Genomic DNA, 26,028 nt, shown 5'->3' with positions numbered 1-26,028 from the left:
AGCATCCGGGATATGACGCTCTCCACCAATCAGAGAACAGCAGCGGGAATATGACGCTGACCATCAATGAGTAGCAGAGGGACCTTGGGAATTTTGCTTTATTTTTTAAACACAATAAATAAATAAATAAATAAATAAATAGCGCTTTGACATATATTTTTACAGACTGATTTCTGCTGCTTTATTTAGACTAACATTAATAATACAGTATTTCTTAAGTATTCCGAAAATGTTATAATTGCTTAACAAAGTCATTGCTTTTCTCCAGAAGTTATTGGACTGACAATGAACAGTCACTAAAAGTAAAAAAAAAAATAACTTTAATCTTTACCCAAGTTTAAAAAAAAGAAGTACGTGATGATCATTTAAGTAAAATGTTACTGTGAAATTGGAATTTGTTGCTAAAGACAAACCAAAATGTCAAAAAACAGAACAGTCAGATAAAATATAGTGTTTGATTTACACCAATTAAGCATTTGAACTTTATAAAGGATTGTTTATTGGTAAACAAAAATAATTATTTTTGAATATAAAATAATATTCTTCTATATTTTCACTATACTGTCAAGGGAGAAAAAAAAAACTATTAACCTCTAATCCCCCACATCAGTAAAAAATAAAATTATGTTTAAAGTGACACATTTTAACAGCAAATTCTATATATAAAAAACCTTTAATTAATAAAAAGCAGTCATTTATTCAGCTGAATATGTGAGAAGCTCATTTACTGACTGCCTGAACAGTATTGGCAAAAAATATGCGTCTTCTATTAAAATTATATCAATGGCTTCTCTGCTGATTGTGCTTGAGTGCCCAGAACTCTTCGAACTACAGCGCGCTAACAGGCCAGCCTCAGAAAGCAGTTTGCAGCGATCTTTACTCGTCTTCTTTCCCTAATCTTCTTTCTCGGATTCAGACTCTGCGGAAGAGAATGTCACACACACACACACACACACACACACACACACACACACACACAAAAAAAAAAAAAAAAAAAAAACACACACACACACACACACACAGAGTGTTTACTTCTGTAGTGGCAGGATACTACATGTTCATGGGAAACAAAATAGATAATGAAGCAGAGTTATTTGACATTACTGTAAAACCTGCATACCTTCCTCTGCATTTTGAAGCCACTCCACAAATTTCTTCATCTGCTCTAGAAAGACACTTTTCCCTTTGGCAGCATGGGCATCTTTGTACCATTTTAAAATGGCTTCCTCACTAAGGACGTCAGCTAACAAAGGAAAAGAGTGCATAGTTACATGAACGCTGATTTAAAAAAGATCTCATTTATACAATGATCTTAATGTTGTTTGGTGTCTAGTGGGTATTATTTATTAGCAGCATAGCTCCACGGCTCCAGTTCTTATTGTAGCAGAGTTTGTTATCTTTCTCTGAAGATTTACCACTTGTCAATAATGTTTAGAAGGTCACTGATACTCATTAGCTGGATAACAGCCTTCTCAACAAGGGCAGGAGCATATTGTATGCCAATAAATACTAACATTGAATCCTTTATAAATGCTAGATCAGATTTTTTTTTACATTCCTGTTAAATAGACCCAGTGCAGTCACACAGACCTTTTATTTATGTAACGGAGTGTTAACATATTCCTACATTAATATTATCCTTAATTGTATATCAAAATATAATTTTAAGGAGACAATTTAGACAAAAGAATATTTTCTCTTCTTAAAATAGGTAATTAATGCTCCAATAAGAAGGTTTAGTGTAAATACACATTAGTGATCCTAAAATTCACATGATTTGAATTAAGTACTGTAAATATAGTATTTCGGGACAAAAGATATTCATCTAAACATGAACACCTCATAGCTGATCAGTTACATTCAGTGTAATGGGGAAATTGTACAAGTATGACTTTCTCAAATTATTTATACAGTATATACTGTAAATGCAATAATTGAGAAAGTGATTTTTTTTTTCCTGTTAAGAAGTACCTTTGTAGAACAGCACCACTATCTTCGAGAATGATTTCATGAAGTGGATGTTGTCATAGCAGTACTCTTGAATCTTCTGTAGCAAGACCAGTTCAGATTGACCCTGAGAACTAAACACAGCCAGCAGAGGAGCGTAGTGCTACGCAAAAGAGTGAGACATCAGAATGACTAACCATGTCGGGTTGTAAAGGCTCAAATATACTTATGAAACAGCAGAATAGACTCTAAAAATAAACAGATATCCAGGAAGTACTGTACTCTCGCTTGTTCAAGATTTAAATTTGCTGTCCATTAAAGAAATTCCATACAACATTTACAGAATAAATAAATCGACTATCTTTCCTACTAACTATACCCAGGGACATGGAATGCAGTGCCATAGGATGATAAATGTTTTAAATAAATTTTAACCTTTAGGTGTTTGAGGGCCTGCTCAGTAACCAGCTCTTCTTTCTTGTTCCACTCCACTGCATTCATAAGGCAGGACCAGAGTAAACCAACCACAGCCTGTTCCTGCAGATCATTTCGCTTCATTTCCTCCTTCACGTACACCACAATCTGAACACGACGTTAAACATTTGTTATTTATATACACACTTACTGTAACAGGTATGTGTTTTTCCCCTTAAATTTTCCACTGTGCTCATGTTATGGTTGCATATTAACTTATTTGTGTTTAATCTGAGATACATATTAGAATGGACAAAATTATACCCAAGCAGCTTAGTATGTAGATTTTAGCACTAATACCGGGCACTTGTACTTACTGATGAGCAAAATGAAAGTGTAGTGGGATGACCATTGTCTTGGTTTGCTCCAGCTACAAAATTAAATGAAATAATCTACATATGATGTTATGCTGTGTATTTAGTTGTTATTTTGTTGAGTGCACAATTAAATGCAGCATGTGTTCTGCTATATGCATTTTATTGTGTAGTAGAAGTGGGAATATTGGTTATGAACAAGCTTAGGCATTGATGAAAGTGATTACTTCAGCTCTATGGGCGTGCATACATTTTATATTTTGATTAAACTTCTTTTGCATTTGAAGACTTTTCATCTAACACTACATTCTGATCAGGTAAGGGATAATTAATACTAGGTTGTGCCTTTATGGAGAAATGAGCAAAAACATGGTGCTTCTTTTGTGACCTATTACAAGTTACTTTGCCACCCAGAAGCTGATTATTTACCTACAGCAGAATGTCCCAATGTCTTTAATCACTCTTATAGCAAAGCAATTTTACAGCAGGTACATCTTGTCAATTTATACCATTTATTACAGTTGCATTTAACTTTGTATGTTTAAATTGTTTGTAAAACAATTTTATTGTTTTCGTGTTCAGCAATCAATTCTAAGAAAAGAAAAAAAACCTTTGCAATCTTGTAGTTGAGACTAGTATTGTGGCTGCTGTTATTAAAAATTAATTTAAAAAATATGTTCCGGCCAATCAATCATAATTATGGTATCAAATATTTTCAATTTTATATTTAAATATTTTAACTTTGTTTTTAGGTTTTTAAGTGAAACCCAGTTTAGTATAACAGTTTAAATCATAATTACATAATTGCAATTATTATATTTAATAGAAATTATATAATAAAAAGAATATATAATAAAAAGAATTTGTCTTTGACCTCTATACAAAACCTGTTTTGACCGCCAAGAAAATGTGAAGTTAAGACACAACCAATGAGATCATGACTTTGGAAGTAAGCATCTAAAAGTAGAGGTACTTTCACCTCTTTGATGGGACACTCCTGAGAAAGACGCTCTTGCAGTTCCTTCTGCAGCTCCTTGCGGGTGCCCAAAGACTGCTGCACACGGAGGTAGTCTGACAGCTCCTTTAGCCCAGCTTCATTAAAGTACATGGAAAAGTGCTCCACATTTTGCTTGTTGGCAGGAAAGAGTTCCTGCACAAATTATATGAAAGTGAATAAATAAAGCCCAGGTAAAAAAAAAAAAAAAAAATAGCTGTGACATTATGTCAAAATGTACAAAAACTATGCAAACACAAGGTTCTGACAAGCAAATTTATCCTGTATTCTACCTGTTCATAATGTTAAGTTCTCAAGGTTATGAAGGTTTAGAGCAAACACAAACTCAAATTTTGTATGTTTAAAATATTAAATACCAATTATTGAAACCGCAAAGATTCTCTCACACCACAACTTACAAGAAGTTTCTTATCCAGACTGGCCTTCCTCAAGGCTGAAGTCACTGCATTGGCATCTTTCTCAGCTATCCATGCCTTGAATAGCTTCACTGCAAAGGAAGCAGCGATTCCTGTACAAAAAGATCACACAAAGAAGGATGATCTAAAATCCTAAGGGTATAGGTATTACTTAGCAAGCAGTCTTGCAGTAGCCCCTCACTACCGGGATTTACACACATCTACTTTGTCAATGAGGTGATTGACAGAGGTAAAATAGTTGTCAATCTGGTGGTGCATGGTCTGCAACATGATTTAAATAAAGTGTGTGTTTTTTAAGCAATGATTGTTTGGTATTAACACATCTGGACTGTCAACACAAGGCAGGTTACTGTAGGTCCATGGAGTCATTTTGTTGATGCCAAATTCTGACTGTACCATCTGTGCACCACAAAAGAAATCAAAATTCATTAACCTAGACTATGTCTTCCCAGTCTTTAACTGTCCAGTTTTGGTGAGTCCATCCCCACTGCAGCCTTGCTGTACTTGGCTGACAGAAAGGCAACAGTACCTTGGATAACTGAGTACTCTACTCCATACTATTCTATCATCTTAAACGTTTCTGGCCATTCTCCAATGACTAAGCTCATTAACAAGATGTTTCAGTCCAAGGAACTGCCACTCAGCCGATGATTTTCTTTATTTTGAAAGAAATTATTTTGATCCACCTCCAGGGTCCGGGTTTGATTCCTGGTCAGGCTCGATTCCCGTCTCTGTGTTCATGGAGTTTGCATGTTCTTCCCGTGCTTGGTGGGTTTCCTCCGGGTACTCCGGTTTCCTCCCACAGTCCAAAGATATGCAGGTTAGGCTAATTGGTGTTCCCAAAATTGCCCATAGTGTGTGAATGTGTGTGTGAGTGTGTGTGTGCGCCCTGTGATGGATTGGCACCCTGTCCTAAGTTGTACCCTGCCTCGTGCCCTAAGCCTCCTGGGATGGGCCCCAGGTCCCTGCGACCCTGAATACAGGATAAAGCGGTAGCTATAGAAGATGAGTGAGTAAGTGATTTTGATCTTTATTTCACCATCCTGAGAAACTCTACAGATTGTTGTTGGTCTTTCAGGCTGCTTCCATTAAGGGGTTGCCACAGCGCACCATCCGACTAGCACAAAACTTGGCACAGGTTTTACATCGGATGCCCTTCCTGATTTAATCATTTTATTAATTGGCTGATTAAATAACTGCATTAATGTTTAGGTGTAGATGTTCTCCTAAGGCATGTAATCAAAATCACAGAATAATAAAGTGGTTAATCAAATGAATAAATGTAATGTAAACTCTATCCATTGTGGTCAAGTTTTGCAATAGAGAGAAGGTCCTGATGAACCTGGTAAATGCTGACCTTCTTAGTATCATCAAAAACTACAACCTCTAACCCCTCTACTACCACTTACATATACTTCAAACCAAACGTATAATATTTTCCACAAACCTTCTTTCACTATGTTATCACTGAAGAGGCTGGTAAGAATGGCAGGTGGCAGTGTGCCGTTGGCCAACAAGATGCCCGTCAGCATGGCCAATTTTGCCTGCTCAGACTCACTGAAGGCTTTCAGGAAGAGAAGCAGCTGTCCAGGAAAAAACAGCAACATATAGAAAACATCCATCTTGAATAAAAAAACAGCCCTCATTTGAGTGCTGAAAAACAATTTTATTGAGTCATAAAACAGCCAGAAAGACACCGAATAGTTAATTCCTTAATTATATACCGGCGAAAAACTTTGAGTTAATGAGTATTTATTGACCATCACACTATGGATAATGAGTATTTATTGACCATTACACTTTGACATAATGAGTATTTTCTTAAGATGGTTTTAAAGGTTCACAATGACATGGTTTGGTTATTATGCCTTGGGCATACCATATTGTTAAATATCTAGGCTCACTTGCTGAAAGCGCCAGGTATCTGACTCAGTTTCATGAGTCACCATGACAAACACAAGAAAAAACACAATTAAAGCTCATAACATTAATTTTTTTTTACTTTTAAGAAGAAAATAAACACTAACAGGATAATATAAAAAGGATATAGGCACTGCAGCAAGTCCTTCAAAACCATTAACATGCTCTGATTTCAATGTACTTTTCACATTTTAATAATCAAGATGCAAATTTATAATTAGAGCCTGTCAGAGGTGTTATAAATGGGAGCTACAGTACATAGACAACAGTGACTCATCATGTCACACAGCAAAGAGCTCTTACACCATAGCAGCATTTAGGCTGACTGATGAAAGCTGCAAAAGAAAAGGAAAGGAAAGTACCTTTTTTATTTCCTCCTCAAAAGCCTTCTCCAGATACTTGTATCTCCTGATCAATTTATTGAAAACCTGGTGATATATACATAAACAAGTTGATAATAATAATAAAAATACATAATAATAATAATAATAATAACGTTCCCATTACCAGCCATGCAAGTGTTAAAATAAGCATCTGAGGATTTATATGTCAGGTAGATCTGAACTACATAGCATTTTGAGTGAGACAGCAAGGCCGCATTACCTGAGCATAGTTGCGAGCGGCGGTGTGATTTTCCTCTGTAGTGAACACACAGTGGATAGTCACCTTGGTCTTGTCACCATCATCAATGCGTGTTCCTCCGGGTGCTGGAAAAGACGATTTGAGGTTAATGGTGTATTAGCTTGCACCACTGTACACTGCCTGTATCAGTAAACCCTAAAGAAATCATGTCGACAAAGGAGGAAAAAAACACCATGTACCAACACCACCTGAACTAAAATAGGCAAACATTTGTGCATATCTGAACAAGTCAATGATGTTTGCAAACAGATTTGGGCCCCTTACTTCCAGAGCAGAGAAACCGTAATGCTACAGAACATTAAAGACAACTGTGTGGGAACAGTTTCAGGAAGGACCAAATAATGGCTCATGACCTTCCCACGTGTCTTAGTATTCAATTTCGGTTATGGTTTTACCAATAGGTTTAAGACATAGTGTAACTATCCAGAGAGACCGGGAAAAGTACAGTACAGTCATTCTGTCAATCACCATCATGCTCTTCACCATGATGCTAAACTAAGCATAATCCCATCATTACCAAAAAACTGCCATATAGTAAAAGACACCTGATAACCAAATTAAATAAAACTGATCAAGTAAAATATTTTGCTGTCCAAGTGAAACCAGGACTCATTTAATGGCACAAACATGAAAATGGCTTGGAGGGAGGTCAGGACTGTACGGGAGATGTGGCTATAACTCCCAGTCGAGTTCCTATAATGTATAAGTCGTGTTCTTATCTGATCCCACAGAAAGATGCGCCTCTTCTGCAAGTTAATGACAAATTGTCCTTCCATTGTCATGGATAAGCTGTTCCACTCCCTAAATGTTTACAAAAACGAGTAAAGTGAACCCCGAGCCACCGCCATCATCATACTGTCTCATCACCGTACTGTACTTCAAGTCAAACCGGGACTTGTGATGACTGATTTACAGAAGACTTTAGCAGTGTATATTGTTGTTTAAAATATAAAAATTATAATAAATTGTACTGGAACTGTGGAAAAAGCTTGCCAAATTTATTTAAAGAAAGAAAAGTAATGACAGCAGAAGTCATTAGCATTTGTTTTTCCAAGCGCGTACCGAGCATGCTCCCGGCGATGAGGATGTCAAACAGAGTGTCAGCATAGCGACGGTAGTCCAGTCTTGAACCGGTGACATCCAGAAACTTGGCTACAGCATCGAGATCACTGCCAGCTTCGTTAAGGCCCTGAATGATTGTGTCTCTGAAAACCGTGGGCTCAAACTTCTCCTTTTCATCTGCAATAATCAGACGGAAGTAATCAGAAACAAGCTGTAGGACGGGTACAGTCTGCTACACAATACTTTTTATACAGTGTTAAAGTGCCAAAAAAAAGCTTGTCATTATAATGAATACATCTGACCAAATGGGTGAAAGTACATATACAGACTAACAGTCTGACTGAGGCCCTGACACCCCCACAGTTGAACAGTAAGACTCTGAAGTGTCACACTAGTGTCCTGTGATAAAAAACACACTCACATTTGGCAGTCATAGGCCCATGAGAAACATTCTGTAGAACAAGTCAGGCTCAGGATGAAAAACTGTTTTTCCATGAGCATTTTTCTATTAAGCACTTTGCAGCAATCACAGTGCTCTGCGTCAAATGTATGTACTGTATGTAACGCCTGTTTTGAAATATAAAAAATAAAAAAAAAAAACAGCCTTGTGTGGGCAGCTTCAGTGATCTGTTTCTGATGCTTGCATGTGTGTTGGTTAGGTGGCAAAATGGTACTGTAGCAGTGGTAGGGGTCTGTGCACAGGCTTAGTGTTGTGTAAGAGCGGACACAAACAGGCTATTAATGGAAGAGAACAGCTACAGTGACTTTTGCAACAGGGAGTGAAAGACTGCAGCACATGAGTACAACACATGAGGGGAGTGTGCGTGTGTGTGTGTGTGTGTGTGTGTGTGTGTGTATGGGGGCGTGTGTTTGTGTGCAAATTTATGTGGATAAGCGCCCAGACAAACTTGGATAAAAGTCAATTTGTTGAGAAAGAAAAGTTCCTCCAGACAAAAAAATATTTCGTTTGGTTGACTGTATTGCAACGCTGATGCTAAAAATGAGCACTCACCCCTTTTCCTGGTCTTAAACCGTTGGCCTGTAAGCACTGGCTTCTGTTGCTTACCGGTATTCATAAAAGTCCTGAAAAGGAAAAAAAAAAAATACTACATTTACTGAATTTGAATTTGCAGGATACTTTTTAAACTGTAATATGTAACTAGTAAAAAAGTTATCATTTATTATTAAGGAATGTTTATCTAGGCTAACACCAAATAAATGATCTCATTAAGAGGATGTTTACCGGAATTTATCAACTCAAAATTACATATAAACATTAATATATATATATACTACCGTTTAAAAGTTAGGGGTCACTTGCAAATTTCTTTGTTTTTGTTTAGTGATTTATTGGGGATTTCAAAACTATAAAATAACACATATGGAATTAGGTAATTACGTAACAACAACAAAAACAACAGTTAGTTGTTATTTTAAGACACAGAGGTCAGCCTTTCTGTAATAGTTCTTGCAAGAAGAGTATTGTCAAGTGCATTTGCAAAATCCCGTCAAGCACCATAATGAAACTGGCTCTCATAAAGACCATCCCATTCTTATTCCAGTGCACATCTAGAATGCAATATAATAAATCTATATTACATTATAAATATATATTATAATAATGGCAAATGCGTCCAGAAACAGAAGCCTGGAAAGAACATTGCATGATTAATAATCCAGAAATTTTTCAACCTCTCTAGGCTCGGTAGTGTACAGTACCTGTCATTTTTAAGGACCAGCAAAAGGCATCTGTTTACACAAAACTCACTTAACCTTGAAAGCGTATAGGCTATTGCTAGAGCATTTATTATGTGCAAAAAGCATTTATGGAGAAAGTGTAATCATCTTCTTCAGTCTAAGGTGAATATAAGCTTTAAATCTGTATACAGCATTTCATCGTTTCAGATTACATAATTTGTGCATATATGTAACCAATGTAGTAGAAATGTCTTAGTTACACAGATCAACTTGATCACACAGAAAGCACAAGCTGTTGAAAAAAGCATTTTATTCATTTTTGTAATATTGTGCTCCCATGCTTGCATCACATATGCGCATTCACATTGTATATGTCTCATTTAATAATTTTTGACAAATAAGTAACTTTAAAATTTAAAGTAAAAAAAAAAAAGAAACACATTAATTAAATGCAAAGCTGTTGTTCACATTCTATGCGGTTCTGTTACATTAAGCAGTACTAAAAGGGATGTTGAAAATCTAAATCCGATATAGTTAATAACGGTAAACAACTTTTTCACTCCCTCATTTTCAGTAAGTGCTTCTGTGCCAGGGATTCCCACCCACACATCGTTACTCACACCTTCCTGGACTCCTGGACACTTGTGCTAATCTGCAATCAAAAAGTTCTAAAAGAATAATAAAAAAAAGGCTTTTGTTTTAAAAGCTTACCAGTTGTTATGCCCTTTCCACTGCAGAGTGTGTGTGTGTGTGTGTGTGTGTGTGTGTGTGTCTGAGAGCACTCCAGCACAAAGTGACTGCCGTGGACAGGATCGCACTGCTCTGTGCTAAATATAGAAGAGCTCATCTCTGTGACTGCGTAAACTTCAGTAAGCCAGACATGGGACATGTGTCGTATTACAGCAAGGACATGTCTGAGCATAGTCCACCACCTGGGATTGTGCATGTGCACGCCACGGACAGTTTATGAAACGCTCTAATGTTATTTCTCTACCAGTCACATCTCTTAATAATATTTACAGTTTTATGTATTGAGAAATACATTTTTTTTTAAACTTAAGCCTAGGATGAGTTTCTGAATTAAATCAAAAGAAAATACAGCACATAAAAAAAAAAAAAAAATATATATATATATATATATATATATATATATATATATATATATATATATATATATATATTTGATTATACTGTAGCTCTTACTACTTGAATCTATTAGACTTTCCAAAGCAGTTAAAAAGTCATTCCAGTTGTTTTCCTAAAGGTTTTGCACAAATTCTTCAGTTTAAAGAATGCTTTCTGAAAGCAAAAAACACTTTAATTATGGGATTCATAAAAAAGTGTTTAGTTAGCATTCGACCTCTTAAACATGAGCCCTTAGGCATTTTCAGACTGTTTTGGGTAAACATTGTGCTTTCCATTCTTTTCTCAGTGTAGGAAAATGTACTGAATGTCTTGGGCATAGTGACTGCACATACACAATTCCTTTCAGGTGCACAACCTCCGATGACTGCCAAATGAAACTAACCATTACCATCAACAGTCAAAAAGCCAATAATCACAAAAAATTACTTAAATGTTTCTCTAAATTTTTGACATTTCTCTGATGCTGATCAGTGCTTATCAACACATAACCCCTACAATCAATCATTTGTAGCTCAGTTATAAACATGCGCACACAGCCCTAATTACAATTGTTACTCTTTTTTGTCTGACTTCTGATTCCACCAACACCGATTCCAAAGTGAATACCACCCCTACTGAGCCATTACAGCAGATACACCAACCTACACATAATTGACTACTAGGGATTGGAATCTGCAGGGATCACCCGATATAATACTATAACAATACTTATGTGCTGATTCGATTAACATTGCGATTCTGTAAGTACTTTATAAATATCCTGATTTTATATGATTTTATATTGTAATTAAAATTTAAATTTTATTAATTGCACAGTCCTGGCTCCCACAGGATACTCTGGCTCATCCCAGGGGAATACTGGTGACAAAGTAAAATATCAAGCATTACATTACATCCTACGCAGTGTGTGCCCAAGCTAATTTATGCACTTGCCCCAACAACTGTTATTGCTTATTACTCCTGACTTTATCACTGACCTGCCTCTCTCTCTATCAGGAAAAAAACTCTATAATTGTGACTGTATTCTAAATCCATCAGATTAATCCCACTGCCCAAAATATCTTCTGCTTTCCAGACAGCAAAGCTCTTATTTAAAAAGGTATCAAGATACTTTCCATACTAGAAGATAGTGTGAGCAATCACTGACCCTACTTTACATCCCACATGTGGAGAAGGTTTATGGAAAAATTGGGGTCTCTTCTGGCCCAACCTCAGGCACTCACCCGCAGGACAATAGCTAGACTAAACAAATCAATCAGGATGTGGCACAGCTCCTGCATAGTGTCTGCTATGCAGACTGAAAAAAAGTTAGTGAAACAATGTCAGTGTAGGCCACCGTGGAGGACCTGCAATTAGCTAAGAAGTGTAAGGAATTTAAATAAAAATCTTTTATACAGACTCAATCTTACCCCATCTTTCCAAGTCTCCTGCCTCAAACACATCAAAGCGGGCACCCTACAGAAGCAACCCTACATACCGACCCCTCTGCACCCCTCAAGTTAGACAGACGACTAGCCTATGTATTTAAGTCAGTTATAAACTGTAGAGGAAGAGCTCCCTGCAAGGTGCTCAATCTCGTGCCAATTTCCTGCCTACTACCTATTACCCTACTGAGCTCTGAAATTTCTACTAAGGCAGAAATTCCCATGTTTAGTTTTTTTTTTTTTAGCCCTTGGAAAGTAAAGCCTGTTTAGATCCACTGCACTTGTGTCTTCATTGCCTTTGTATGTGACAACCAGGTACATAATACAGAGCACCTAACCTCAATTTTTGCTGTTTCACTCACTCCTAATTCTAATTAATAATGCCATAAGCACACCACTCCTCATATTAAGCTTGTCATTTCTTGCACATTTGACCCTGCGTATACAGGAGATACCAGATTTCACCCTAGAATTAACCACAGGAAATATAAGGTCCACAAGAGTTTTCACTTCCATGTTTTCACTTTCATGTTTCTTCATCCATTGTATGATAAAAATAGATATGCACCGGCTGTATCCATAGCCTGGTATTGCTGATGCTAGAGGAAGTCTCTTGGTGTCATCTCTGGGTTAATATACTCAGTGAGAATTCAGTGGGAAACTGAGTTACTCACAGAGAAATCACACCGTGCCTCAGTCTTTAATTAACCAGATAAGAGTCCATTTGTGACAGAAAAAGGAAGTGCCACTCCCTTATTATATTTATTTATTTTACTTTATTACATTGGAGAATACAGTACATGAGTACAGTATCACAAGCTGTAATTCATGTTTGAGCTTTAGTTATGGCATATTTCTGATCTGTTGAAACGGTGCTATTGTGCGAAGCTTTTTACATTTTTGCTATTGTGCACTGCGAACAAAATTTTGCTTAAAAACGATGAAGAAACCTGCATTATGGGTAAATACTGAATTAAATTATTGCTGCAAGTCGCCATGACAATGCTGTCTTTACAATGTATTTGGCAGTAAACCTAAGATTTATTGAATCCTGTTTTGTATAGTATAGCTTAGTTATGTGTAGTTCTTTCACTGGGTACTGTACAGTATGGTTAAAACAACAACTTGACCTGACTTTAATAGCAGGAGCAACCTGCCAGTCAGCTGAGAGAGAAAGAAAGATATGAGAATCTAAAAAAAAAGAATTGGGGTTATAGAGTCTAATATTACACAATAAGGGGGGAGGGGGGGATTTGGACAAATTGAGTTGTAGATTTATTTTTGTGTGCTAAACAGAGCAGTTTTTTTTCTAATAAGGTGAAAAAGCTATTGACCCAACAAAGAGAGCTGCCCTTAAATAAATGCTGGGGCATTTATTTAATTATCCAGTTGGGATGTTATTAGGGTTGAGAACACTTAATACCTGGTAGTGACTAATAACAGCTGTTGCAAAGTTTATCTGCAGCTGTGCACAGAGAATGAATGTTGGCTGAACGGTTTCCTTTTATCCTCTGGTGTGATGTTTAACAAGCGTGAAAATACTGTCTAGCTAACACAGATTACATACTTCACGTATTAGCTACATTTTAAGTAGCTAGCTAGTCTAGTTGTATCGATTAGCCTGGGAGATACTGAGAGAGCCAGAGTTTGTACCTTAGCTAGTGAGCTAACCTAGGTGACTAATTCATTCTGTAAGATATTTAATGTGTGTAATCACACAGAATAGGTAATGTTACAACATAGCTGGTGCAGAGGCTTGATCAGGCACTCACATTAAGGCCTAACTGGCTGGTAAACAAGTCAAGTCTCTTGGTAAGAAGTTTTTGTTTAGGGAGCATGGTGGTACAGCAGACAAGACCGCACATAACAGCTCCAGTGTCTTTGTCTCTTAAGTTGTGAGGAGTTTTTCTTTCTCTTGTGCCTGCATGGGTTTCCTCTGTGTTCTCAGGTACCATCCTATCTCCCAAAAACATGCAGGTGAATAAGTGTCTAAAGGTTTCGTGTGCATGGCACTCCGAAACATACCGGTATTTTATAAAGGGTGTATTTCTATCTTGAATCTATTGCTCTCAAAAATGGTTCAGGATTTACCAGGATGTAACCCTAAGCAGGATAAAGAGATGAACAAATAGATATACATGCAGTAAACAGATGTGGATTGAATAAGTCATCATACTTTCCAAATCATTCCTCTGAGAAAAAGGAAAATCAGGATGCAGCACTGAACACTGACCTTTCCCTAGAATAGGACGTCTTCATACTTATCACTACATGACTAGCATGACAGCTCAGGTCTTCTGGTCTATTTTCACAGTGATAAAATAATTTGTCATGTCATGCCTGCACACTGTGGGGGGTGTCAACCCAGTCTCAAACTTCAGGACAGCTGTGAACATTTTAAACCAGGAATACAAATTCAACAATTTCACAAATAAGACACGGGATACTATAGTAATCCCACACCTCCAAATATATGCCTCTGTGAACAGATGGGTAAACCAGATCAAACAGATCAGAATGAGAACTGCTTACATTTTAGACAAATACAGAGTGTAGAACAATCAACTTAATCAAGGGCAATTATGTAAATTACAACCTTTTGTATTTTCTCCCTAAAATTAATGATGAATTGCTTAATGTGGGGTAAGGGTTGTGAATGTAACAGCAACAAATGTCATAGAACTGCAGCAGAAAGAACAAATGATTGGAGACACCCACAACTTTGCATGCACCCAATCTTTCACATTGCTATTGCATCGTTTATTTTGTAACAATTTCTTTTGGTCCTATTCAATCCAAACTTCATCTATCTGTTCATTTTATCCATCCGACAGCATTAAATCAGAGAAGCACATGCAAAATTATTCTTAATAAATAGTTTTACAATCATGATTGATGATTTAAATTATGAAAAAAAAAAAAAAATGGTCTATTCTCAAATATATTTTAAGGCAGCTTGGGTTTCACGATGGCAAGCTTCTTAAACAAAAACATTGTTTTTACCCAACAATACTGATTTTTTTTTCAGTAACTACAAAATAACATATATAGCATTACATAATTAATTATCAACAACCACAACACACCTTTCTTATTTTAAAACAACAGTCAGCTGTTCTGGAACAGTTCTTGCAAGAACAGTATGGGCATTTCCAAAATCCATGAAGCACCATGATGAAACTGGCTCTTATGAAAAGCATCCCAGGAAAGCAAGACCAAAACTTACCTCCACTGGAAAAGGAAGCTCAGGAGGTAGCTCAGGTGATGGACTTCTGATCAAAGGTTCAAATCCCAGAACCACTAAGTTCTATTAGTTCTATCACTATTGGGCCCTTAGCAAGGCCCTCAACTCTCAATGTATAACGAGCTAAGAATAATTCTGGTTAAGAGCGTCTGCCAAATGTAAGCGTAAATTTAGGAGAAGTTCATTTAGAATTATCAGCCTTATAAATCAACAATTACCAAAAAACACCTTAGCACCTGCCGTTCCCAAATTGCCCGTAGGGTGTGAATGTTGACCGGAGGTACCAAGTTGAACTACAGAGGTCCCTTGTTGAATGAACAGATATTATATATACACTGTATGTATGTATGTATGTATGTATATGATTGTGTGTGTATATAATATATATATATATATATATATATATATATATATATATATATATATATATATATAAAACACAGATCTATATATCATACACACAATTACTGTACTATATACTACTATATATTACAACTGTATATTATTTGTTGTTTCCAATTAAAAACAGCTTATATATATTACAAGTACATTACATGTAAGTTACATGTATGTGTATATATTTAATATTAATTCTTGTTTAATATATATAAGGTGGGTTTTTATATATAAGCAACAGTAATATACGTAACGTATTATTAGTATAATATATAACGGATATTATATAAAAACACAACTTCCTCTATACTTACAATGAGCCAGTTTTAATAAGATTCACACACCAATACTAACTATCAGGGAACGAAAGCTACAACACGGAAGACAGTTTTAAACAGACTACTGTTAGATTTAAACTTCTTTTACCTGGCAGTGGGTTTAACCTTGGGAAGAGTTTGAAGCACCGGTTGAGTTCCGCTCGGTCTTAGTCTTCTCTTTAGTGTGCGGCAGTGAAATGCACTTGGAGCAGTCCATATTTGACAGGACAGAGGGGTTTATTATACATTAAATAGGTACATTTACATGAAAACAAACACACTGTCATTTTTAAAAAGTTGCACAATAAAAGTTCTAGTTGTATTTAAAATAAAAACAGTCAAAATGTAGTAAAAGTAATTACTTGTTACGTTGTTTTATATTTGAGCGCGCCCATTTATTTTATCTCCCCCTTTTTGTGATCTGCGAATGGTACGATCCTAACAATGGCTTTTCTTCTATGGCTTTAGAGTTATAAACTGAGGGCTCTTGTAAACATTTCCTATCACAGTTTCGTCAGTAAATACTGTCAATTCGTATTATTAACAATATAAAATAGAAATTTATAATAAATATTAAAATGACAACTCAAGTGAACACAGCTAAAACGAAGAGAGGTGATTTAACAACTGCTCAGAGACAGATTGCTGCTGCAGGTATCAATTAGAACACATTAAATATATACACTACTGTTCAAAAGTTTTAGAACACTTTCTAACTCCATGATGGTTCCTGATTTTTATTTCTTTTTACATTGTAAAGGAATGCTGAAGGCATCCAAAAAATGCATTAATCTCCTTTGAACAGTTGATATTGAGATGTGTCTGCTACATATGCAAAGACTTCATAACGCCTCTAATCTGAGGTGCTGTTAATTGGTCATTTTTCAGGCTGATAACTCTAAATGAATTTCTTGTCTGCGGCAGAGGTAGGTTTTGGTCTCGCCCTCCTGGGTTGGTCTTTATGAGAGCCAGTTTCATTAGTTATTAACCTAGTTAACCCAGTGTAAGTATGTATCCAATGATGTAAACATTAAAGCACTTTTTTTAAGTCGCTCTGGATAAGAGCGTCTGCCAAATGCCTGAATGTAAATGTAAATGTAAATTATAGTGCTATGTGTGATATTTAAAAAATTAATACTTTACATGTTAAGTTGAAAGTTCTTAATAGTTCTAAACTCACTTTTCTTTTTTTAACATTAACTTTATCTTTAGGAATTGTTTAAAAGAGTAACAGAAACAGTATGAATGTGAACAGTATTCAGTGCTGGTGTCAGGGATAATATCAACTTGAAATGCTTCATCAATATTTAAATTTTTTTAAATCTGCTTCTTTTATTATTATATATGTCGAATAAATGTGATGCTGATTGATTTGTGATAACTTTGCAATAGAAGTTTGTAGAGAGTTGGATTGGTCACTACTGGGTACTGAGTAGCAGGTTTAAGGTGATCAGTGTTGTTTTAAATAATTTCATAAACAGAAAGTTCTAAACGGATAAGATCACCTTGTACAGGCCCAGTCTCGTGTAAACAGTTTGATCACATTCATGTTTTGCGGTGCTGACCATATACTGTAACTGTCGACTCTGTGGCTTAGTGTTAAGCACTGCTACCTCACAACTTCATGGTTAGGGGTTCGATTGTGGCCTTCAGTTTCCCCTCTACAGTCCTAACACATTCCTGTAGTGTATAATTGGGTGTGTGAGTGGGTGTACATTTGTGCCATGCAATGGATTGCATGCTGCCTTGTGCCCTGAGCTATCTGGAACAGACTCCTCTATGTGACACTACTCAGAATAAAGTTGAATTTAATAAATTAATGAATGATCAAATCATTGAATTCCAAATATAAATAAATGAGTGTAAATTAGCTTATAATATCTTTTTTTACTATTAGTCTTTTAGTTTGTAATTATTTGACCCAGCAAATCTTTTTTGTGCAGGGAATGCGCAAGAGGCAGCTCGGCTTCTTAAATATAAAGACTTATGCGTTAATTGTCTGGATGAGGAAAGATTATTTAACTTATATTTATAGTATAAACACAAATGAACACAAAATATGCACCATAGTATTATTAGAAACTAATGAGTGAAAAGTGGTGTGATATGGCACAATGCAAGACTATTATTAAGTTGCCTATTTTCCAATACCAGCAAATGTTTTAATTCTCTTATACCACTTTCATTTGCCAATAATCACATCTAATCAGATTAAAGAATAACACATCATACTTATTATTAGTTATATTTTAATGTTGTGAAACATGTACAGAACAATTTAGTTCCTGTTATCACTTATCCTACAACAGCTACAGTACAGCAAACCACAAAGTGCACTCTGTCCTTAAATGTTTCCCATGTAACAAACTTAAACATACAGCTTTATCTTGGACTGCTATAAAATTTTGCCTTTGGAGATTTCTTATAAAATTCTTGGTATATGTCTGCTCACAGAACACATTTTAAGTTGTTTATGTGGAGTTTCTGCCATATAGGTCCTTAGTTACTGTAAGGTTTTGCAATAGAAAAAACTTACAGCCAACTAATTGCCAGTGCCATGCTGTTGTAGAAAGTTAGATCAGAATCATTTTCCTACTGTAAATTTTGTCCATGTGTAAATGATGTAACCATTTAGCGTTAAGTAGCTCTTATGTGAAGTTGTACAGTGTGCATAAGAAAGAATTAACAACACATGCTGTCCATTGTTAAGCAGACATATGGTGAAGACTCGTGAGAGGCAGACTCGAAGCTCAATGGGGTTTTGATAAATGGAGAGGCGGCACTCAGTTTGGCCCACAATACAGGCTTCTTCAGATTCTTTTGTCAAAAAAAATTTCAGTGGTTTAAAACAGCAAACCACAAGCCTCCTGCCTGTCAACCTCAGATGTGTGGCATGCAATCTACGCCACCAACACACTCAGTCAGCTCTGGCCAGGAAGCAGCTCAGATCATGAGTCATAAAAAAAATTTTTGTGAAAGAAGAAATGGTGTTTGTTGATTAGAGGTGGAAATTCAGAGATAAAAAAATAACAAGCTTTTGCTTTTTAGAGTTAAATCAGATAACTATTCCTATTTCTTAGTCATTTTTGTTATGATTTCACATCTGTGGCTTTTATATTTTCCTAATAAACTTTCCATCCAGAACGGCATGACGCCCCTCATGCATGCTGCTTATAAGATGCAAGCAGACTTATGCAGGCTATTGCTACAGCATGGGGCTGATGTCAACTGTAACGAGCATGATTATGGCTATATCGCTCTCATGTTTGCCAGCCTTGCAGGTGACAACACTAATGTTTTTTCTGAGGGTAAAAATGGGTATTAATTTGCAGTATCAATCAACTAAAAAATAAGTTAAGTACATAATCATAAATATATTTTAAGTTGTTTATAAAGAAAACATTTGCATTTTTTTAGCTTAATTGTATTTAGATAAATATTCCTAAATAAAGGTTTTACCTAGGCAATGCTAAGATTACGTGCATGATGTTGGATGCTGGGGCAGAAACAGACCTGGTCAACTCTGTGCGACGGAGTCACCAGCACAAGCTTTTGTAGGTAAGAAATGCAGGTAATGTTCACACACTGTTAACAAATGTAAATTGTATTAAATTGTTAAGCAACAGTTTGTATTTTTCTGTATTGCCAGGCCAGCATGACTGTGTGACAATGATTAATAATTTCTTCTCACGAACAAGATTAGAATACTACACCAGACCACAGGGCTTAGAAAAAGAGCCGATTTTGCCTCCAAAACTGGCAGAACCTTTACATAAAATTATCATGACAACCAACCTTAACCTAGTAGGGTTAAGGGATTTTTTTTTTAAATGTATATACTGTATTCTTTTCATAAATAATTTTAAATTAATTGCAAAACTCCATATATGGCTACAGATTACTGTAGAATCTACATTTACGGCATTTGGGAGATGCCTTTATACAGGGCAACTTACAGTTTTATCTCCTTATACATCTGAGCAGCTGAGGGTTAAGAGCCTTGCTGAAGTGCCCAACAGGGGAAACTTGGCGGTGGTGAGGTTTGAACCTGGGACCTTCCGGACCATGGTTCAATAACCACATCCAATTAGATATTCTACTACATGAATTTGACCAGAGCTAAGATTTTTAACTTTGACCACTAATAATTCAATAAAAGTGAATGTAAGTTCAGGACTGATTTTTGTGAATCACTATTTTCAACATACTGTAAGATTGTTCTTCATATGATTTTATGCAGAAAACTGTAAAACACAAAAAATAACTTTAGCTGGGTTGTCACAGACAGGCTATGAAAATACCTTAAAATGTACAATGTACATCTACATAAATGCTAAATTTAAGATGCAAGGAGCTTTACAAAATATTTTATAGTGAAGTCCATGTAAATCAAGGTGCAATATAAAATATAGTGCTTCCTAGGTGGGTGAAATCTGAAAGTTTGCCATTTCGAGGAGGTGGGTTCACAGATTATTTTTGTTTTTGGAAAAGGTTTTTGGTTCAGAAAATTATTGAATGCTCTTTACTCACTAGATCTCCCATACGTAAGGAGAGTCCTACAAACCTATATTTTGCAAATCAGTAGATTTTAGTGACTGTTTGTCATAAGACAGAGCTGCTGTGAATTGACTTTAAAGAGGTCCTATTATGCTAAAGGTTGCTAATATTGCTTAATAAGTCTCCTAAAACAGGATTTCATGTATGCAAGGTCAAAAAACTCTTTAATTTTCTCCAAAAATATATTTTATTTTACCCCATCTCTAAATGATTCGTAAACGAACACCCCCAATATCACGCACACTTAACTATACATCTGTTGTGTTTTTGCCAGTGTAAATGGTATTTGAACTAGGGCAAAACAAAGGAGTCACTAAGTTTCCATTACAAAACCATGGCCATTAACTCCCGCATTGAGTTTTACAGTACAAGGAAGGCTACTTTCTACTTCTTAGTGTTCCAATTTATCCCAAAGATGTTCAATGAGGTTGAGGTCAAGCCATTGAACTTGACCACACCACCCTTGGCAAACCATGTCTTTATAGACTTTGGTTTGAGCATGAGGCATTGTCATTGGCATTGTAACACCTGGCCAAAAAAACTACCATTTTAAAAACTATTGGTCTGAGTCAAGCAAAGAAAACAACTAAGGTGATTTGAAATTACTGGAAATGGCTTAAGAACCCTACAAAACATTACCGTCACCTTCGTAAAAGAAATGTGATCGGAAATAAATCATGAATATAGATCACTTAAACAATAGGTGAAGTTGCATTTCAATACACATACAATGTAAAGAGAACTCAGAGGATTTAGAATTAATGGTTTAAATCTATTCCCTTAAACCAATGTAAAATGTAAGCATAACAAAAGAGGTTATTTATTACAATACAGTAGCCACGTGATTATTCTATGTCACATAAACTAACTATAGGTTATTTCATAAAATGGCAAGGTGCGTTGCATTGGTGCGTTGTAGATGTGGTACTGATTTTAAACTTTATTCCTATTGTGTATATTGTAAACATAAACATATATACTATACATAAATAACACCATATTGGAAATTCTTACAAAATAAGGGTTCATGGAAATCTTAGCTACATCACATTTCTCACTGTTTTTGACGCATACGGTTCTCACAGGCTCACAAATATTTAACTCCTTAATTTGATGAATAAGAGGAATATGTGTAATCTAAAATGTGAATAGCTCCTAGAAACATGCTAGCTGGGTCAAAATAGTGCAGAAATATTTTACAGTATTGTCCAAATATGGTAAGTCTGGAGCCACCACTCATTTCTTTATATTTTACTTCTAAAGAGACAAACTTTCTTGTATTTTAATGTAGTCCTGAGAATAGTTCTCCAGGCTTCCTGTAGGACCTTTTGGCTTTCATTTTGGTTTTACCTTTCAGGAATGTTTTTTGTTTGTTAACCACATATTGAATTATGCTATAAAATCACTCCAAAAACAAACAAACATTAAATTTACGGCATGAACCAGTGCAAAACAGGTACAGGTGATGACAGATGATCTGGCTGGTGATTAGTATACTGGTGATGCTGAATGCTGAGTGGTTGGAACAGAGGAGAGGGGAAACGAGGTTGCTGCTGAGGCTGTTATAATTGGGGTATGTTGCAGCCTGTCACAGTACTGTATTTTTCCTGATTAACTCCTCTTCTTTTTATTTTCTCTCTTTTTTTCTCAATTGTCACCTGTCCTCTTACTCTCTCTGTCAGATGGTGATGATGATAAAAGAAAATCTGCTTCTAGTAGAGGTTGTAGCTTTGGAGAAGTGTTACCAGGTGATGGATATGCTTTGTGAGCAGTGAGTAAAGCAGCAGGACATGAATGACTTGCTGGCTATAGAGATACTGTACATTAGTTGTGCTACAAAAGTGTCTGTCCTTTTTCAAAGGAATGTGATGACAAACTAGACACTCTCCTCAGAAGGTAATTTTAATGTTAAGCACCATGAAGTGATGCAAATGACTACCTTTTAATCACTTTTTTTTCTTCAGTTTTCTAAAAGGCAGAGATAGTGATGGCTTTCCTGAGAACCAGGAAAAGTTTATACAAGACTGCACCCGAAAGTTTTCACACTGTAGGGCGACTCTCTTGCAAAAGCTGTTCCAAAATACTGTATAGCGCCAGGGGGACGTGTGAGTGAACAGCATGTTACTAATGTTTTATTTAGTTGTTGTCTTTACCTTGTGTAACCCCTAATGTCCATAAACTATACTTTGTATAGGATAGTTAGTATAGTAAGATAAAATGTTCAGTATGTTTAAGTTACTTCAATGTATTCATTATTTAAATAGCATTTATAGCTTATTGAAAAAAAAGCAAACCACCCCAATGTCATCTTTTGTTTATGTTTCTGGTTTCCTTACCTCAAATTCCAACTAACAAGATGCATGCATTTTTAATAATTTAACTCCTGAGCACAGAAGCATGCTAAAATTACCACCTGCTCGTTTAATCAACCATATCAGCAAACTGTTTGTTGTTTCTAGGGGGACTCCCCAACAGCCTTGTCGGTTCTTACTCAGGCATTAACAGGTCAGATGGCTTTAATGAGTGCTGAGTGCTGTGCTACATGTAGAGAAAGGGGAGCTGATAAGAAGTGTTCATTCTGCGAAATGGTACAGAGGCGCCCTGTTTCCTGTTATATAGTCTCTGGCCGATGCTTAAAGCTTCTTATAATGCGATCCTGATTTCGTTATGAAATAAAAGATCTTACAGAGAGCACTGTGAGCATAGGTGGTTAAAGAAGCATGTTAACTATCTTAATTCTTTTTTTTTTTTCCAGTGTGACAGGAAAAAAAAGTTGTCTACTGTAAACAAGCTTGTCAGAAGCTACACTGGTTCACACATAAGAAAGTGTGTAAGGCCCTGCGGCGACAGAAATAATTTCAAAATGAAGATTCACCCCGTGAGGGAGAAATCCGTGGAAATGGCAAAACATTGACATGTCTTTAAGCCATAATGTCTTTTGTAATTGTGTCCTGAAAAAGAAACAAAATCTAGAGTGTAACTTGATGCACTTGAGTGTAAAGAGAATGCACTGTTGAGTCTTGGAATATTAAATACCTAACATAATTATATTAATGAAATTATCTTAGACTTTTTTTTAAGAGGCACGGTGGCTTAGTGGTACAGTAGGGTTGTTATCTTGCACCTCCAGGATCCGAGCTCAATTCTTGGCCAGGTTTGATTTCTGTCTCTGTGTGCATAGAGTTTGCATGTTCTCCCCGTGCTTGGTGGGTTTTTTCCGGGTACTCTGGTTTCCTGTCACAGTCCAAAGGCATTTGGATAAGGCTAATTGGCCTCCCCAAAATTGCCTATAGTGTGTGAATGGATGTGTAAGTGTGTGTTTGTGTGTTTGTGCTCTGTGATGGATTGGCACCCTGTCCAGGGTGTACCCCGCCTTGTGCCCTAAGTCTCCTGGGATTGGCTCCAGGCCCCCCTGTACACAGGATAAAGCAGTATAGACGATAAGTGATTGAGTAAGTGACTAGACCTTTTTTTTTTTTGCAGTTGACATGTAATGTATCTTGTAACTTTTTCCCCCTTTTTTTTAGTGCATGAAAACTCTCAGACTGCCTTTATATCCTTTATTAAATAAAACTATTTTATTTATTCAGATATGTTATTCAGGAACTTTATTGCTAAACAGAATGAAACTGCAGTTTATTGAAACCTCTAATAGTGACTTACTGTATATGTAATAATAATAAATTCATAACTTTAAATTAATAACATATAAATCCAGATAACAAGTAATTTTACCATATAAAAGAATACAAGTAATGAGGTGCAAAGGGAAAATAAATGTCTGGATTAGTAATTATGAACTAATAGTGTATTGTAGTTTTGAACGACATGAATGGATAATGGAAATATTGATATGCATATTATAATTGGAGAAGTGACAAAAATTATTTAAAATAATTAAATGAATAAACATTGCACAAACTTAGTAAGTACTTTAAGTAGGTAATAATAAACATATTACAGTGATATGTAGCAGTACATTGCGCATAAACCAATAGTAATTACAGTAAATTAGACGATGAGTGAGTGAGTAAGTGGATAGATTAATACTATAACTATAAGAAGTCAATAATAAATATGTAAAATGTAATACCAGTGGGCTAATATCTTTGCATTGGAACAATGTGAAAATTTTATAAAGTGCTAAATAATTCTGTCATAAAATAAAACAGACAAAAGATGTTAGGATAGGATTGCCTTTCATGATAGGGTGATATTATTGCCTTTTATGTTTTATGATTAGTTGACTGCTTCCTGTATTGTTTACTCATATCCATTACTTTGTTACTTCAGATAATGGCCATGATGCTATAGAGGAAAATTGCAGCTCATTGTTGGGTCTTTGTTTGGGTTTTGCTGAGCTTGGACGTTCTCATTCTTTTTTGGAAATCTACCCTGACTCTTTGAGTGCTGTTGCAGAGACCATGTCTGGTTGCCAGGACTGGGGAGGAGGGGATGGTACTCAGGATTTGTTTGGGTTCTTTAGACTTGTAGCTTCATAAAGCATTCTACTTTAAATCATCCTCTACTGTGGGACTTTATATAGAGTCTAGGGCTCCCATAAGTTCCTTTTAAGGTGATTCATACAATGTTGTGTTTTGATAAAGGCTTAAATTTATTGTCTAAATGTATTTCTAAATAAATGTTTAAACACAAATTTATTTTAAGTCATTAAATCACACAGTTACACCAAAGAAACACTTTTTATTTAGTATATGGTTAAAACAATAGGAGCTTGTCCTATTCTTTGCCATTAAGATTGCTATGAAGGTTTTGTAAAAAAAATGAAAAAAAAATGAAGGTTTTGTAAAAAAATTTTTTATTAGGAATTCTGTATTTGAAATATTTTTTAAAACATTTGCTTACAATTATTAATCATTGTAAAATTGCATATGTTATGTAATGTCGTTAATTTTCTAATATAGTAGAAATATGAATAAATTCCTCGATAAGCAGGACTGTCCGATGTTATGACTTGTAGTGTTCTTTTGTTCTGACATCATGGCCTATTTATATTCTAAATTTGAAGAACAGCTCTGTTCTCTTACTGGTAGTGGGTTGTTATAGATGAGTACTCAGTGTTTTCTTCCTCTGTCTTTTTTCTGTTTAAACAGTTTAATTTTTTTGTTTTGTTTTCTGTCTAGAGAGAGAGTCAGGCAAAAATGTATACACACTTCAGGAAAAGAAAAATAGTATGATGTATATTATAGTAATATAATATCATCATCATCATTGTATCAGTATATAATGTATAGCACTAAATTTAGTATTTAAATATTCATACAAGTTTTCCTTTTCCTGAAGTGTGTGTAAAATTTTTTGACTGACTACATATATATGTGTATTTGTGTTTTTTCTGTGAATAAAAATGTAACAAAATGTATTGTCTACCTAGTTTAATATCTATTAAACAATCAGGTTAAATTACAATAGATTTATGTGTACCATTGTACATG

General features: G+C 35.6%; 1 protein-coding gene and 1 pseudogene across 2 annotated transcripts; one reads left to right on the top strand and one right to left on the bottom strand.

Annotated features, from left to right (window-relative positions):
• Nucleotides 1-154: 154 nt before the first annotated feature.
• bzw2 (basic leucine zipper and W2 domains 2) lies at nt 155-16,199 on the bottom strand. 2 transcript variants are annotated; one of them, XM_053491379.1, is made up of 12 exons: nt 16,125-16,199; nt 8,803-8,873; nt 7,791-7,967; nt 6,690-6,793; nt 6,449-6,514; nt 5,614-5,749; nt 4,149-4,258; nt 3,715-3,885; nt 2,383-2,529; nt 1,972-2,110; nt 1,121-1,243; nt 155-919 (listed from the first exon to the last, which is right to left on the bottom strand). In XM_053491379.1, exons 2-12 carry the CDS (start codon nt 8,864-8,866, stop codon nt 894-896), a joined length of 1,263 nt encoding a protein of 420 aa, XP_053347354.1. In that variant the 5' UTR covers nt 8,867-8,873; nt 16,125-16,199; the 3' UTR covers nt 155-893. The 2 variants fall into 2 exon arrangements, with proteins under 2 accessions (XP_053347354.1, XP_053347355.1); XM_053491380.1 differs by lacking the exon at nt 16,125-16,199 and adding an exon at nt 10,200-10,286.
• A 394-nt stretch (nt 16,200-16,593) lies between these two features.
• LOC128518347 (ankyrin repeat and MYND domain-containing protein 2-like) lies at nt 16,594-25,074 on the top strand (annotated as a pseudogene).
• Nucleotides 25,075-26,028: the final 954 nt, after the last annotated feature.

This window comes from Clarias gariepinus, chromosome 3 (assembly GCF_024256425.1).
Source record: "Clarias gariepinus isolate MV-2021 ecotype Netherlands chromosome 3, CGAR_prim_01v2, whole genome shotgun sequence".
Lineage (NCBI taxonomy): Eukaryota > Metazoa > Chordata > Actinopteri > Siluriformes > Clariidae > Clarias > Clarias gariepinus.
The sequence above is the reverse complement of the archived record's forward strand: the minus strand, read 5'-3'. Positions and strand labels throughout refer to the sequence as shown.

What these genes read in the sequence shown, in the direction of transcription:
- bzw2 (XM_053491379.1), bottom strand. Translation starts at nt 8,866, where the DNA reads ATGAATACCGGTAAGCAACAGAAGCCAGTGCTTACAGGCCAACGGTTT. An exon ending in CATCGCCGGGAGCATGCTCG is followed by an intron (nt 6,794 to 7,790) that starts GTACGCGCTTGG and finishes CGTCTTTTCCAG; the next exon opens with CACCCGGAGGAACACGCATT. An exon ending in AGGCCCTCAAACACCTAAAG is followed by an intron (nt 2,111 to 2,382) that starts GTTAAAATTTAT and finishes TCTTTTGCGTAG; the next exon opens with CACTACGCTCCTCTGCTGGC.